We start from the raw sequence: 13,621 nt of genomic DNA, 5'->3' as shown, positions 1-13,621 counted from the left end.
TCTCTTATAAAGACTTCTACTGGGTTGCTCTACAAGAGCCACAAATAGTATTGGAATAACCTTGAGCAGCAGGATTCTCCACTTGTGATGGATTGATCCTGCTTGTTAAGTCAAGTTGCTTGCCTCCATAGCAAAATTAATTGATTACGTGTTGCTGCCTTCCTAAAGAGTCGATTCCTAACCTCTAAAATAGTTTCAGGAAACTTAGAGGCAGTCACACTGTGGGAAGTCTGGTGCATACTCAGAAAATGTTTCTCAGAATTTTCCTGCATCAGAGTTGCTCCATGTCAGCACCGCTAGATATCATCGCCCGTCAATATAACTAATTTTATTCTGCTTTCTACAGAGAATCCCATTACATACAAACAACTCTGTTTTAGTCCATTGCAGACCTAGCTGCCTATTTTATTTTGTATTTATTGGGATTTGTTAACTGCCTTTATGAAGAGTCACCCGAGGTGGTGTACAGCAGGTACAGTTTAACATAAAACTTACAATTTTGTTAACAGCATAACAATAGTAAAATGACCAAGTATAAACATAAATACAATAAATGAGGTATACTTGAAAACAGCAAATTAGAACCTAATAATATTACCATGAAACAGGATCAAAAATATACACATTTACCAGCACTGAAATTCAAATTACAGAAATGCGATGTCGGCATAATACCAATGAAATATCTAATAAACACACAATTAGAACATTCAAATAACATAGCTATGATACTAAAAATTTTCTGTAATACGGCTTACCACAGTCAGGTTTTCAGGATATCCACAATGAATGTTCATGAGATAAATTTGCATGTAGTGGAGCCAGTGCACTATCTCATGAATATTCATTGTGGATAACCTGAAAACCAAATTGGTTGGGGTGCCTACATGACCAGGTTTGGGAACCACTGGCTTACCATATAGCTTAGGGGCCAAATTTAGTCAAAAAGTATTACATTCAATATTGATGGAAAAAATAATTTTTCTATACTAAACCAGTTACTGTAATTCTGTCAATTTACCATGCATGAGAGAACATATAATAGCCTAATGGCTCTGAGTTGGTCAGTTGTCTTTTAAATTGTTCATTCAAATCTTTGCTTACACCAGTACCTTGAAACATTCTCTGAAGTTTAGAAGTATATTCCAACCCACAAGCTTGCTAAAGTTTGGCCTAGAATTTTTCTGGAATATATCTGGCACAAACTGCATTAAAATAACTTTTGGTTTCGATATTTGTTAAACTCAAAACTTTTTTTGGGTTCATGTTTATGCAAGGCAGGAAAAAAAAAGAGGCATTGTTTTCTATAGATGGAAAATGAAAAGAAAAATAGTTGTAGATATATATATATATATATATATATATATATAGAGAGAGAGAGAGAGAGAGACAGAAACAAAACCCCTGAAACTTCAACATTAGACTAGCCTCTAGTAGGAGCCAGTGGAGATGAATCAGGTAAACAAAAATAGAGCAAGGGTGACTTTAGATCAGTAGCCACACATTGTGAAAATGAGATGTTTATTGGCATCCAAGACGCAACATGAGCTGTTTTTCAACCTACAAGGCCGCGAGGGTTTGTTCTGTTTCTATGTTGACGGATCAGGTAAGACAGCATGGGCCCCATTTACTAAACCACGATAGTGATTCCCAACGTGACAAATGTGCTGCAGCTCATTTATTTTGCATGGACTGTGTCACATTTGCCATGCAGGAATCAGTAGCATGGTTTAGTAAGAGGGCACTATATGATCTACTTTAGTCACGGAGAATATTAGTCAAATGGCTGTATTTTTTTTGTCACTCAGTTTCTTCAAAAATCATTTAAGGCAATCCAGATGATGTAACAGTAATATAATTGTGCTAATAAAGCTTCAACCACATAGCCAGCAACCGTTATATTTTGATATTCGTGGCTTTGGTATGTTAGTGCTGAAATAAAATACATTAATAGATTGGCTTTTAAACAAATAACTATTCAGCATGTTCTTAAATTCTTGTTATCTACCCTTCCTCACAGGTCGGGGCTTGAAAATGCATTTAGGGTGTAAAAGGGGTTGCTATCGAAGAAGTAAGACATGCTGTAATGGTTAGAGCAGTGGGCTCAGAACCAAGGAAGCTAGGCCTCAGTCCTGCAACTTGCCTTTATGATCGTGGACATTGTCATAGGTACAGACTTAGGCTCTGGGGGAGGGGCATAGCTTTGGGTGGAACTTGGCCCCTTTACTTTTGCATCAGGCTCACCTAGCAGTCAGATGTGGCTGACGGGGATCCCCAAGCCCTGCGAGCTGAAGAAATTCAACTGCCCAACTCAGCTAAAGCGCTGGTGTCAGTACTGCTACTAATGCCAGCTCCTTGAGCATTCTCAGTTCTTGCAGCACCAGCATAAGTAGTTCAAAGTGCTGCGTCAATTGCCACTCTTTAGCTGACTTGGGGCAGGCTCTGGATTTCATCAGTTTGCAGGGCTTGGGGATACTTACCAATTATCCCCAAAATAAGATTACCAATTAAGGTATTCTTATTTTTAGTTTTGGTAGAGAGAAGGACGGAAAAAGAAAGGGAGGCCTTGTGCTTACCTGTGTTGTATATCATCCCCCTCCCCCCTCCCCCCCCCCCCCCCCCCCCCCCCCCAAGAAATTCATGTCTAGCTACACCACTGTTCTGGAGACAAAGAAATAGCGGCACTGAGCACATGTATATTTGACCATATTTTAGCCTTAATGTAGTGGTTGATGCTGCTGAAAATGGATATTTACCCACAGAAATAGGTTAGGAAATTGTTCTGTATGTCTGTACTTTTTTGCAGGAAAATCATCAAGCTGTTTTAACACCATCAGCCAGAGTGATGCAGGAATCTTAACTGGTAACCCTGTGATATTCCTGTTGCCAGTGATTCCCTCCAGTGGGCTCTATGTACCCCTGTATTATTCTTTAGGTTACAAATAAACTGCTTTTGGGAGCTGGCTTGCGAGCCTTACCAAAAAAAAAAAAAAAAATCATATGGTCTGTAGTTGCCTTAAGACAATGGAAGTTAAGTTCTCCGAGGACAAGCAGGCTGCTTGTTCTCACTGATGGGTGACGTCCTCGGCAGCCCCTCCAATCGGAATCTTCCTAGCAAAGTCCTTTGCTAGCTCTCGCGCGCCCGCGCGGCCGTCTTCCCGCCCGAAACCGGCTTGAGCCGGCCAGTCTTCTTTCGTCCGCACTCGGTACGGCTGTGTTTTTGTCGTGTCGAGCCCCGGAGAGTCGACCTCGCGCGTCCGTTATCTAAATCGACGTGTTTTTCTTCGGAAAAGTTTCATTTTCGTTCGGAAAGTGCTCCGGAAACCCCCTTGGGTTTCGTTTGCCCCTTCCCGTATTTCCAGTTTTGCCCCGGTAAGTTTTCTTTCGTTGTCGGGGTAGGCCTCTTTTCGGCCTCGGTCGAGATTTTTCTCCCTTAAAGTTTTGGTGCTCCAAATTCGTCATTTTGGATTTTGACTTCGCCGGCGTGATTTTTCCGCCCATGACATCGAAGCCTTCCAGCGGCTTCAAGAAGTGCACCCAGTGCGCCCGGGTAATCTCGCTCACTGATAGGCACTCTTCGTGTCTTCAGTGTCTGGGGGCCGAGCACCGTCCCCAGAACTGTAGTCTGTGTTCCCTCTTACAAAGGCGGACTCAAGTAGCGAGATTAGCCCAGTGGAACGTTTTGTTCTCGGGCTCTTCGTCGGCATCGGCACCGGGGTCATCGTGTGCATCGACGTCATCAGCGTCCAGACCTTCTTCCTTGGCTGCCAGTGCATCGAGTGCATCGAGGCATCGGCCCTCTGCATCGGCGCCGAGACATCGGATAGCTGCATCGACGTCGGTGGTACCGGGACCTCGTCTCCTGATGTCGTCGGACGGTGGTGCATCGAGTGGAGTGCAGGTGAGGGCTGTCCATTCCCCTGCTGGTGGCGGTGAGCCCTCGGGTGGGTCTCCTCCTACCCTGAGGGCTCCTGCGGTACAGCCCCCCCGAGATCGACCCCCTTCGGTCTCGGCCCCGAGGAAGCGACGGATGGATTCTACGTCCTCCTCGTCGGTGCCGGGGAGCTCCGGTGACATGCTTCGGAAGAAGTCGAAGAAGCATCGACACCGGTCCCCTCCCCGCGTCGGCACCGAGAGCTCTGGGTCGCCGAGGGAGTCGGCACCCAGCAGGCATCGGCACCGAGAGGACCGCTCACCCTCTGTTCAGGAGGGGTCGATGCGCTCCACTCTGGACAGCCCGGAACAGCCTCCACGCCCGGAACAGGTTCTGACGTCGACGCCTGCATCGACCTCCATGCCTTTCTCTGCAGCCGCTCTGAACGAGAGCCTCCGGGCCGTTCTCCCAGAGATTCTGGGAGAGCTGTTGCGCCCTACCCCTCCGGTAACGGCGGTGCTTGCGCCTCCGGTACCGTCGAGCGTGGCGCCGGCTGGCCCATCGCCCGGGGTGAGGTCCCCGACGTCGGTACCGCGTGCGGTGCCGACTGCGGCCACCTCCCAGGAGGGCTCACCGACTACGTCGGCGGAGGGAGCTTCGCCGATGCGGGCGAGGGAGTCTACCTCTCGACGCCCCCATCGTGGACGTGGCTCCACGGAGTCGAGCCGGGCGCGGTTGCAGACGCAGGTCCGTGAACTTGTGTCTGACACCGAGGGTGAGGCCTTGTGGGAAGAAGAAGAAGATCCCAGATATTTCTCTGACGAGGAGTCTGAGGGTCTTCCTTCTGATCCCACTCCCTCTCCTGAAAGACAGCTTTCTCCTCCCGAGAGTCTGTCTTTTGCTTCCTTTGTCCGGGAGATGTCTACGGCCATCCCCTTCCCGGTGGTTGTGGAGGACGAGCCCAGGGCTGAAATGTTTGAGCTCCTGGACTATCCTTCTCCACCTAAGGAAGCGTCCACTGTTCCCTTGCACCATGTCCTGAAAAAGACATTGCTTGCGAACTGGACCAAGCCACTAAGTAATCCCCACATCCCCAAGAAGATCGAGTCCCAGTACCGGATCCATGGGGACCCAGAGCTGATGCGCACCCAGTTGCCTCACGACTCTGGAGTTGTGGATCTGGCCCTAAAGAAGGCTAAGAGTTCTAGAGAGCATGCTTCGGCGCCCCCGGGCAAAGACTCTAGAACCTTAGACTCCTTTGGGAGGAAGGCCTACCATTCCTCTATGCTCGTGGCCAAAATTCAGTCTTACCAGCTCTACACGAGCATACACATGCGGAATAATGTGCGACAGTTGGCGGGCTTGGTTGATGCTCTTCCCCCTGAGCAAGCCAAGCCTTTTCAGGAGGTGGTCAGGCAGCTGAAGGCGTGCAGAAAATTCCTGGCCAGAGGAGTTTATGACACTTTTGATGTTGCGTCCAGGGCCGCTGCTCAAGGTGTGGTGATGCACAGGCTCTCATGGCTGCGTGCCGCCGACCTGGAGAATAGACTCCAGCAGCGGATTGCGGACTCGCCTTGCCGTGCGGACAACATTTTTGGAGAAAAAGTCGAGCAGGTGGTAGAGTCTCTCCACCAGCGGGACACCGCATTCGACAAGTTCTCCCGCCGGCAGCCTTCAGCTTCTACCTCTACAGGTAGACGATTTTTCGGGGGAAGGAAGACTGTTCCCTATACTTCTGGTAAGCGTAGGTACAATCCTCCTTCCCGACAGCCTGCGGCCCAGGCTAAGCCCCAGCGCGCTCGCTCTCGTCAGCAGCGTGCGCCTCAGCAAGGCCCCGCGGCTCCCCAGCAAAAGCAAGGGGCGAGCTTTTGACTGGCTCCAGCAGAGCATAGCCGACATCCAAGTGTCAGTGTCGGGCGACCTGCCAGTCGGAGGGAGGTTGAAAGCTTTTCACCAAAGGTGGCCTCTCATAACCTCCGATCAGTGGGTTCTGCAAATAGTCCGGCAAGGATACACCCTCAATTTGGCCTCAAAACCTCCAAATTGTCCACCGGGAGCTCAGTGTTACAGCTTCCAGCACAAGCAGGTACTTGCAGAGGAACTCTCCGCCCTTCTCAGCGCCAATGCGGTCGAGCCCGTGCCATCCGGGCAAGAAGGGCTAGGATTCTATTCCAGGTACTTCCTTGTGGAAAAGAAAACGGGGGATGCGTCCCATCCTAGACCTAAGGGCCCTGAACAAATATCTCGTAAAAGAAAAGTTCAGGATGCTTTCCCTGGGCACCCTTCTCCCCATGATTCAACAAAACGATTGGCTATGCTCTCTGGACTTGAAGGATGCCTACACACACATCCCGATACTGCCAGCTCACAGGCAGTATCTGCGATTTCAGTTGGGCACACGCCACTTCCAGTACTGTGTGCTACCCTTTGGGCTCGCCTCTGCGCCCAGGGTGTTCACGAAGTGCCTAGCTGTGGTAGCAGCGGCGCTTCGCAGGCTGGGGGTGCACGTGTTCCCATATCTCGACGATTGGCTGGTGAAGAACACATCCGAGGCAGGAGCCCTGCAGTCCATGCAGATGACTATTCGCCTCCTGGAGCTACTGGGGTTTGTGATAAATTACCCAAAGTCCCATCTTCTACCAGTGCAGAAACTCGAATTCATAGGAGCTCTGCTGGATTCTCGGACGGCTCGTGCCTATCTCCCAGAGGCGAGAGCCAACAACTTGTTGTCCCTCGTCTCGCGGGTGCGAGCGTCCCAGCAGATCACAGCTCGGCAGATGTTGAGATTGCTGGGCCACATGGCCTCCACAGTTCATGTGACTCCCATGGCCCGTCTTCACATGAGATCTGCTCAATGGACCCTAGCCTCCCAGTGGTTTCAGGCTGCTGGGGGTCTAGAAGACGTGATCCACCTGTCCACGAGTTTTCTCGAATCCCTGTATTGGTGGACAATCTGGTCCAATTTGACTCTGGGACGTCCTTTCCAAATTCCTCAGCCACAAAAAGTGCTGACAACGGATGCGTCTCTCCTGGGATGGGGAGCTCATGTCGATGGGCTTCACACCCAAGGAAGCTGGTCCCTCCAGGAACGCGGTCTACAGATCAATCTCCTGGAGTTGCGAGCGATCTGGAACGCTCTGAAGGCTTTCAGAGATCGGCTGTCCCATCAAATTATCCAAATTCAGACAGACAATCAGGTTGCCATGTACTATGTCAACAAGCAGGGGGGCACCGGATCTCGCCTCCTGTGTCAGGAAGCCGTCAGCATGTGGCTTTGGGCTCGCCGTCTCGGCATGGTACTCCAAGCCACATATCTGGCAGGCGTAAACAACAGTCTGGCCGACAGACTGAGCCGGATTATGCAACCTCACGAGTGGTCGCTCAACTCCAGAGTGGTGCGCCAGATCTTCCAAGCGTGGGGCACCCCCTTGGTGGATCTCTTCGCATCTCGAGTGAACCACAAAGTCCCTCAGTTCTGTTCCAGGCTTCAGGCCCCCGGCAGACTAGCATCGGATGCCTTTCTCCTGGATTGGGGGGAGGGCCTGCTGTATGCTTATCCTCCCATTCCTCTGGTGGGAAAGACTTTGTTGAAACTCAAGCAAGACCGAGGCACCATGATTCTGATTGCTCCTTTTTGGCCGCGTCAGATCTGGTTCCCTCTTCTTCTGGAGTTATCCTCCGAAGAACCGTGGAGATTGGAGTGTTTTCCGACCCTCATCACGCAGGACGAAGGGGCTCTTCTGCATCCCAGCCTCCGGTCCCTGGCTCTCACGGCCTGGATGTTGAGAGCGTAGACTTTGCCTCTTTGGGTCTGTCAGAGGGTGTCTCCCGCGTCTTGCTTGCTTCCAGGAAAGATTCCACTAAGAGGAGTTACTTCTTTCTGTGGAGGAGGTTTGTCGTCTGGTGTGACAGCAAGGCCCTAGCTCCTCGCTCTTGTCCTACACAGACCCTGCTTGAATACCTTCTGCACTTGTCTGAGTCTGGTCTTAAGACCAACTCTGTAAGAGTTCACCTTAGCGCAATCAGTGCATACCATTACCATGTGGAAGGTAAGCCGATCTCAGGACAGCCTTTAGTTGTTCGCTTCATGAGAGGTTTGCTTTTGTCAAAGCCCCCTGTCAAGCCTCCTACAGTGTCATGGGATCTCAATGTCGTTCTCACCCAGCTGATGAAACCTCCTTTTGAGCCACTGAATTCCTGCCATCTGAAGTACTTGACCTGGAAGGTCATTTTCTTGGTGGCAGTTACTTCAGCTCGTAGAGTCAGTGAGCTTCAGGCCTTGGTAGCCCAGGCCCCTTACACTAAATTTCATCATAACAGAGTAGTCCTCCGCACTCACCCTAAGTTCTTGCCAAAGGTCGTGTCGGAGTTCCATCTGAACCAGTCAATTGTCTTGCCAACATTCTTTCCCCGTCCTCATTCCTGCCCTGCTGAACGTCAGCTGCACACATTGGACTGCAAGAGAGCATTGGCCTTCTACCTGGAGCGGACACAGCCCCACAGTCAGTCCGCCCAATTGTTTGTTTCTTTTGATCCCAATAGGAGGGGAGTGGCTGTAGGGAAACGCACCATATCCAATTGGCTAGCAGATTGCATTTCCTTCACTTACGCCCAGGCGGGGCTGGCTCTTGAGGGTCATGTCACGGCTCATAATGTTAGAGCCATGGCTGCGTCGGTAGCCCACTTGAAGTCAGCCTCCATTGAAGAAATTTGCAAAGCTGCGACGTGGTCATCTGTCCACACATTCACATCTCATTACTGCCTGCAGCAGGATACCCGACGCGACAGTCGGTTCGGGCAGTCAGTTCTTCAGAACCTGTTTGGGCTTTAGGATCCAACTCCACCCCCCGAGGGCCCTGTTTGTTCTGTTCCAGGCTGCACTCTCAGTTAGTTGGTAAATTTTTTTAGGTCAATCTCAGTTATGTCCTCGCCGTTGCGAGGCCCAATTGACCATGGTTGTTGTTTTGAGTGAGCCTGGGGGCTAGGGATACCCCATCAGTGAGAACAAGCAGCCTGCTTGTCCTCGGAGAAAGCGAATGCTACATACCTGTAGAAGGTATTCTCCGAGGACAGCAGGCTGATTGTTCTCACAAACCCGCCCGCCTCCCCTTTGGAGTTGTGTCTTCCCTTGAAGTGTATTGTTTTGCTACATACTGGACTGGCCGGCTCGGGCGGGAAGACGGCCGCGCGAGAGCTAGCAAAGGACTTTGCTAGGAAGATTCCGATTGGAGGGGCTGCCGAGGACGTCACCCATCAGTGAGAACAATCAGCCTGCTGTCCTCGGAGAATACCTTCTACAGGTATGTAGCATTCGCTTTCTGGAAGACTGTATAGATGGAGTTGCTTAGGATCTTCCCCCATCCACACCCTGGCTATTCATGGGCCCAGCTTTTATAAAAGCATCATCCATTTCATTCCTTTTCTCAGGATTAGTGAATCCTGGGCTTTGGTAGGTGTTCTGTTACGATAGTTACTGAAATAATGGTCCTGTAGTGGAAGATGCATTTTGTTGGAATCGGAAAGGTGGGGTGGAGTGAGTCTATTCTTAGCACCACTATGGATATGATGTTTGTCTTCAGAGACTAGACAGAAGTTTGTATTTTTGCTTAGGTGGATGTCACCTGTGTTCAGGCAAGCTGATGAGACCAGTGAAGCTATGGCATTGCGAGTCCAAGAGGTAAGATGAGGGATTGAGTGTGTGGTCTTGCAGCTAGAGCAGAAAAGGAGGAATGCTTGGGACTTTAGAGATGAGTTGATTTCATATAGGCAACCAGTCTAATGCTGAAATGGGTGGGACTGGGGATTGTGGCATTTAAAAATAAAATAAATGAAGAGAATTAGCAGTTGTTAACTCATTTCCGCATAGAACTTTGTAGATATCTGCAGAATAGAAGTCTTGTATAGCATAACATCCTGTTTTTGATTTATAGTGTCACTAAAAATTAGGACTTTATTACAGCAAGACATAAGGCCTTGATGAATAGGTCTGGTAAATACTTGGGGTAAAAGCACAAGCAATATTCCACAGCCTGTTAGTAAAATCAAGCTAAGATTACAAAGCGAAATTCTAGCTCCAGCATAGTCGTACTGCAGGGAGCTCATTAGGAAGATAAAGGAGAAGACATTAGTGTAGCTTATGAATGTGTGCTGTTAGCTCTTATATATCTTAAAGTCAGGACTTTCTCTGCAGCTGCTGGCAGTGGAGTTGGGGGTTGTTTCCACACGCATTACTGCAGCAGACAAAGCAGAGTATGTGAAGAGGCAGAGACATGTCCCACCTCTCATTTCCAGTACAGGTGAGTATCTTTTAGTTGTGGGTTATTTTAATGGTATGAAATGCCTAAACCATATTTTTCCCTTATTTCTGCTTTCAGAACTTATAGAACTCGCAGCTTTTAATCATTCAACACCAACACCGGCCTTTTCCTTGCAGACATGCAATATTGAAACAGAACCAGCTGAATCATGCAGCATATAAAATTTAAGCTTGGTACAAGAAGTAATAATACCAACCTTAGTGATTATTTTCTTTCAGGTTTTTTGTTGGGTTTTTTTTTTTTGTGAACTTTTGTAAGCATATTTCATGCAGTGTCTCTGACACATGAGATCAATCATACTGTGAACTGAATTACAAATGACATCTGAATGAGGTAATGGTCAGTTATGTCAATATAGATCAATATAGAGAGGCAGTTGTCTACAGATTGAAATGGGGGAAACAAATGGTAAAAACACAATATGAAAGTTTAAAATGTTTATCAAAATTTATTTGTATTTATTGTGTAGATTTTGCTCACACCTTGTTCAGTAGTAGCTCAAGGTGAGTTACATTCAGGTACACTGGATATTTCTCTGACCCAGGAGGGCTTAAACATTATTAAAAATACAATTTAATTAAAACCCAAGTTTTAACATAAATCATCTATGTAATTGATAAGTTGTTGGGTTTTTTTTTTTAACTAAAAAGCCAGTAGAACAAAGTTACTATAGAATATGAATACAGACCTATTGGTTGAAATAAGTATGATTGGCTCAAGGCAAGCAGGTAGGCAAACAATTTATCGGTGCCCGTCACATCAAAAACTACTCAATAGGAGTCTTGCCGTTAAACAAATTAGTCGCGTGTAATTGCAGACAATACTGCCCTAGGTTCAAAATGCATGCAAAGGGACAGATTTATAGCCATTGTAAACATATATGGCAGATACTAATCAAATATCTCAGATTAACTGTATGTGGACTACACTGCTCCAGACTCAGACAAAAGATGGAACACTGTCACCATTTTATTTAAATTAATTTTATTAGAGCAACCAAGCCAGAACAATAACAGTACAAAAAAATGTTCCGATTTTGTGATATACATTCCCTCCCTCCCCCCCCCCCCCCCCCCCCCCCCACCCATTACTCCCCAGACTGATACAACAGAAAAACACCACCAGACTTGGTTGATTCTTGTCCAGGTTGATTCTTTTCATGGGTAGGAACAAGAGGATGAGTAAAACAACAAACTCGACAGTTCAAAATCCAGCTGCGAACACGATGTGACATGACAAGCTAAACAAAGTTCCAAGATACTTTGAAAGCGTTTCCAGTGGCCAAGATGGTCCCAGCCCACCCAATGACATAAAATCATAAATGTATACACCATATTAAGCCATTGGGTCACATTAGGAGGTTCAGGATTCATCCACTGCAACAAAATTGCACGTTTAGCTAAAAGAAACAAATGGAACAATAAGGTATAATATAGTAGATGTTGGCAGATCAAAACCTGTTTGGTGCATCCAGTCTGCCCAAAAAGATAAATTCATAGCATAAGGTAAGATGTGATACTTCATATGTACACCTGATCTTGATTTGTCCTTGCCATTTTCAGGGTACAGACCGTAAGTCTGCCCAGGACTGTCCTTGTTCTAAAACTTATGCTTTAGTTTGTTAGGGCGTACTAAACTGTTTGTATAATCATTAAACAAAAAGGCCTGCCAAGGAAAAAGATAGGTACAAAATAAACATTTGTAACGTTGCTCCCAATCGGAGGTGTAACCAGATGTCAGGGGGAGCAGATATTTGTAAATTTAGGCGCTTTGTGTTGGACAAGCAGCAGCGCTATTATTGTCGCTCAGGTGCAGTGACTGTGGCCGACAATGATTAACACAGACTGCCGCTGCTATGTCCAACCTACAAGGAAACGAAGTTACATCAAGGAGACTGGAGGTAGCAGAGGTCCCAGGACCGGCCAGAGCAGGCAGCCTGTCTTAACTGCAAGTAAAATTATCAGATTGTGACCATCACCTCAGGAACACTCCTTCCACTGGTAGACACTTTGTTTAAATTAATGGGATTTGTTTGTTTGGTGACCTGAAGGCAATGAAACAGTGCGACAAGGCAGTGGCCGTAGCGAGAAGGTTGCTAGGCTGTATAGAGAGAGGTGTGACCAGCAGAAGAAAGGAGGTTTTAATGCCCCTGTATAAGACGTTGGTGAGGCCCCACCTGGAGTATTGTGTTCAGTTTTGGAGGCCGTACCTTGCGAAGGATGTTAAAAAAAATGGAAGCGGTACAAAGAAAAGCTACGAGGATGGTATGGGAGTTGCGTTCCAAGACGTATGAAGAGAGAATTGCTGACCTGAACATGTATACTCTGGAGGAAAGGAGGAACAGGGGTGATATGATACAGACGTTCAAATATTTGAAAGGTATTAATCCGCAAACTAATCTTTTCCGGAGATGGGAAGGCGGTAGAACGAGAGGACATGAAATGAGATTGAAGGGGGGCAGACTCAGGAAAGACGTCAGGAAGTATTTCTTCACGGAGAGGGTGGTGAATGCTTGGAATGCCCTCCCACGGGAGGTGGTGGACATGAAAACGGTAACGGAATTCAAACATGCGTGGGATAGGCATAAAGGAATCCTGTGCAGAAGGAATGGATCCACAGAAGCTTAGCTGAAATTGGGTGGCGGGGGGGAAGAGGGGTTGGTGGTTGAGAGGCTAGGTTAGGGGAGGGCAGACTTATACGGGGTCTGTGCCAGAGCCGGTGATGGGAGGCGGGACTGGTGGTTGGGAGGCGGGAAATACTGCTGGACAGACATCTATGGTCTGTGCCCTGAAAAAGACAGGTACAAATCAAGGTAAGGTATACACACATGAGTTTATCGTGGGCAGACTAGATGGACCTTGCAGGTCTTTTTCTGCCGTCATCTCCTATGTTACTATGACTCTACAGGATACGAAGGCTTTTAGTCCTGAGTGTTTATTTTTTGTGACAAGGGCCACCAAAGGCAGCCCTTGCCCCAGAGTCTACTTTCAAATAGGGCCAGACAGTTTATGAAATAACAGAGAACCCTGGAAAAAGACACTAAAACCTATTCAGAAAACTTACTAAAACCTATTCAGAAAACTTACCACACCATAGCAGTCCTAGTCCACCTATGAAAGCCAGTACTATAAATATTACACTGGGCCCTAGAGCACCATTATACCTGTTACTAGGAAACTGGAACAGACTGGACTGTTAATTCTTACATAGACACCACACACTTGCAGAATCCTTCACCTTAGCTGCACATGTAGAATATGGACAGACCCTCACCTGATACAAAATAGGGGACCACAAAAAACATGCAGACAAAAACTGAAGTGGAGGATCCTCCTTTCCTCCACCCAAGAAATCCAGACTCTATAAGCACGGCAATATTAGTGAAATAGAAACAGAAATGTATTGTCCCCTGTACTTTGCAAAGTAAAAA

At 47.5% G+C, this 13,621-nt stretch overlaps 1 protein-coding gene across 1 annotated transcript in view; it reads left to right on the top strand.

The window, feature by feature from the left end:
• Positions 1 to 13,621, top strand: part of AUP1 (AUP1 lipid droplet regulating VLDL assembly factor) — a 115,826-nt gene that overhangs the window by 48,938 nt on the left and 53,267 nt on the right. The window contains exons 7-8 of the mRNA XM_030190873.1: positions 9,485 to 9,551; positions 10,065 to 10,170. Coding sequence (XP_030046733.1) covers positions 9,485 to 9,551; positions 10,065 to 10,170 — 173 coding nt within the window. The remainder of the gene's footprint in view (positions 1 to 9,484; positions 9,552 to 10,064; positions 10,171 to 13,621) is intronic.

This window comes from Microcaecilia unicolor, chromosome 2, assembly GCF_901765095.1.
Source record: "Microcaecilia unicolor chromosome 2, aMicUni1.1, whole genome shotgun sequence".
Taxonomy (NCBI): Eukaryota; Metazoa; Chordata; class Amphibia; order Gymnophiona; family Siphonopidae; genus Microcaecilia; species Microcaecilia unicolor.
The sequence above is the reverse complement of the archived record's forward strand: the minus strand, read 5'-3'. Positions and strand labels throughout refer to the sequence as shown.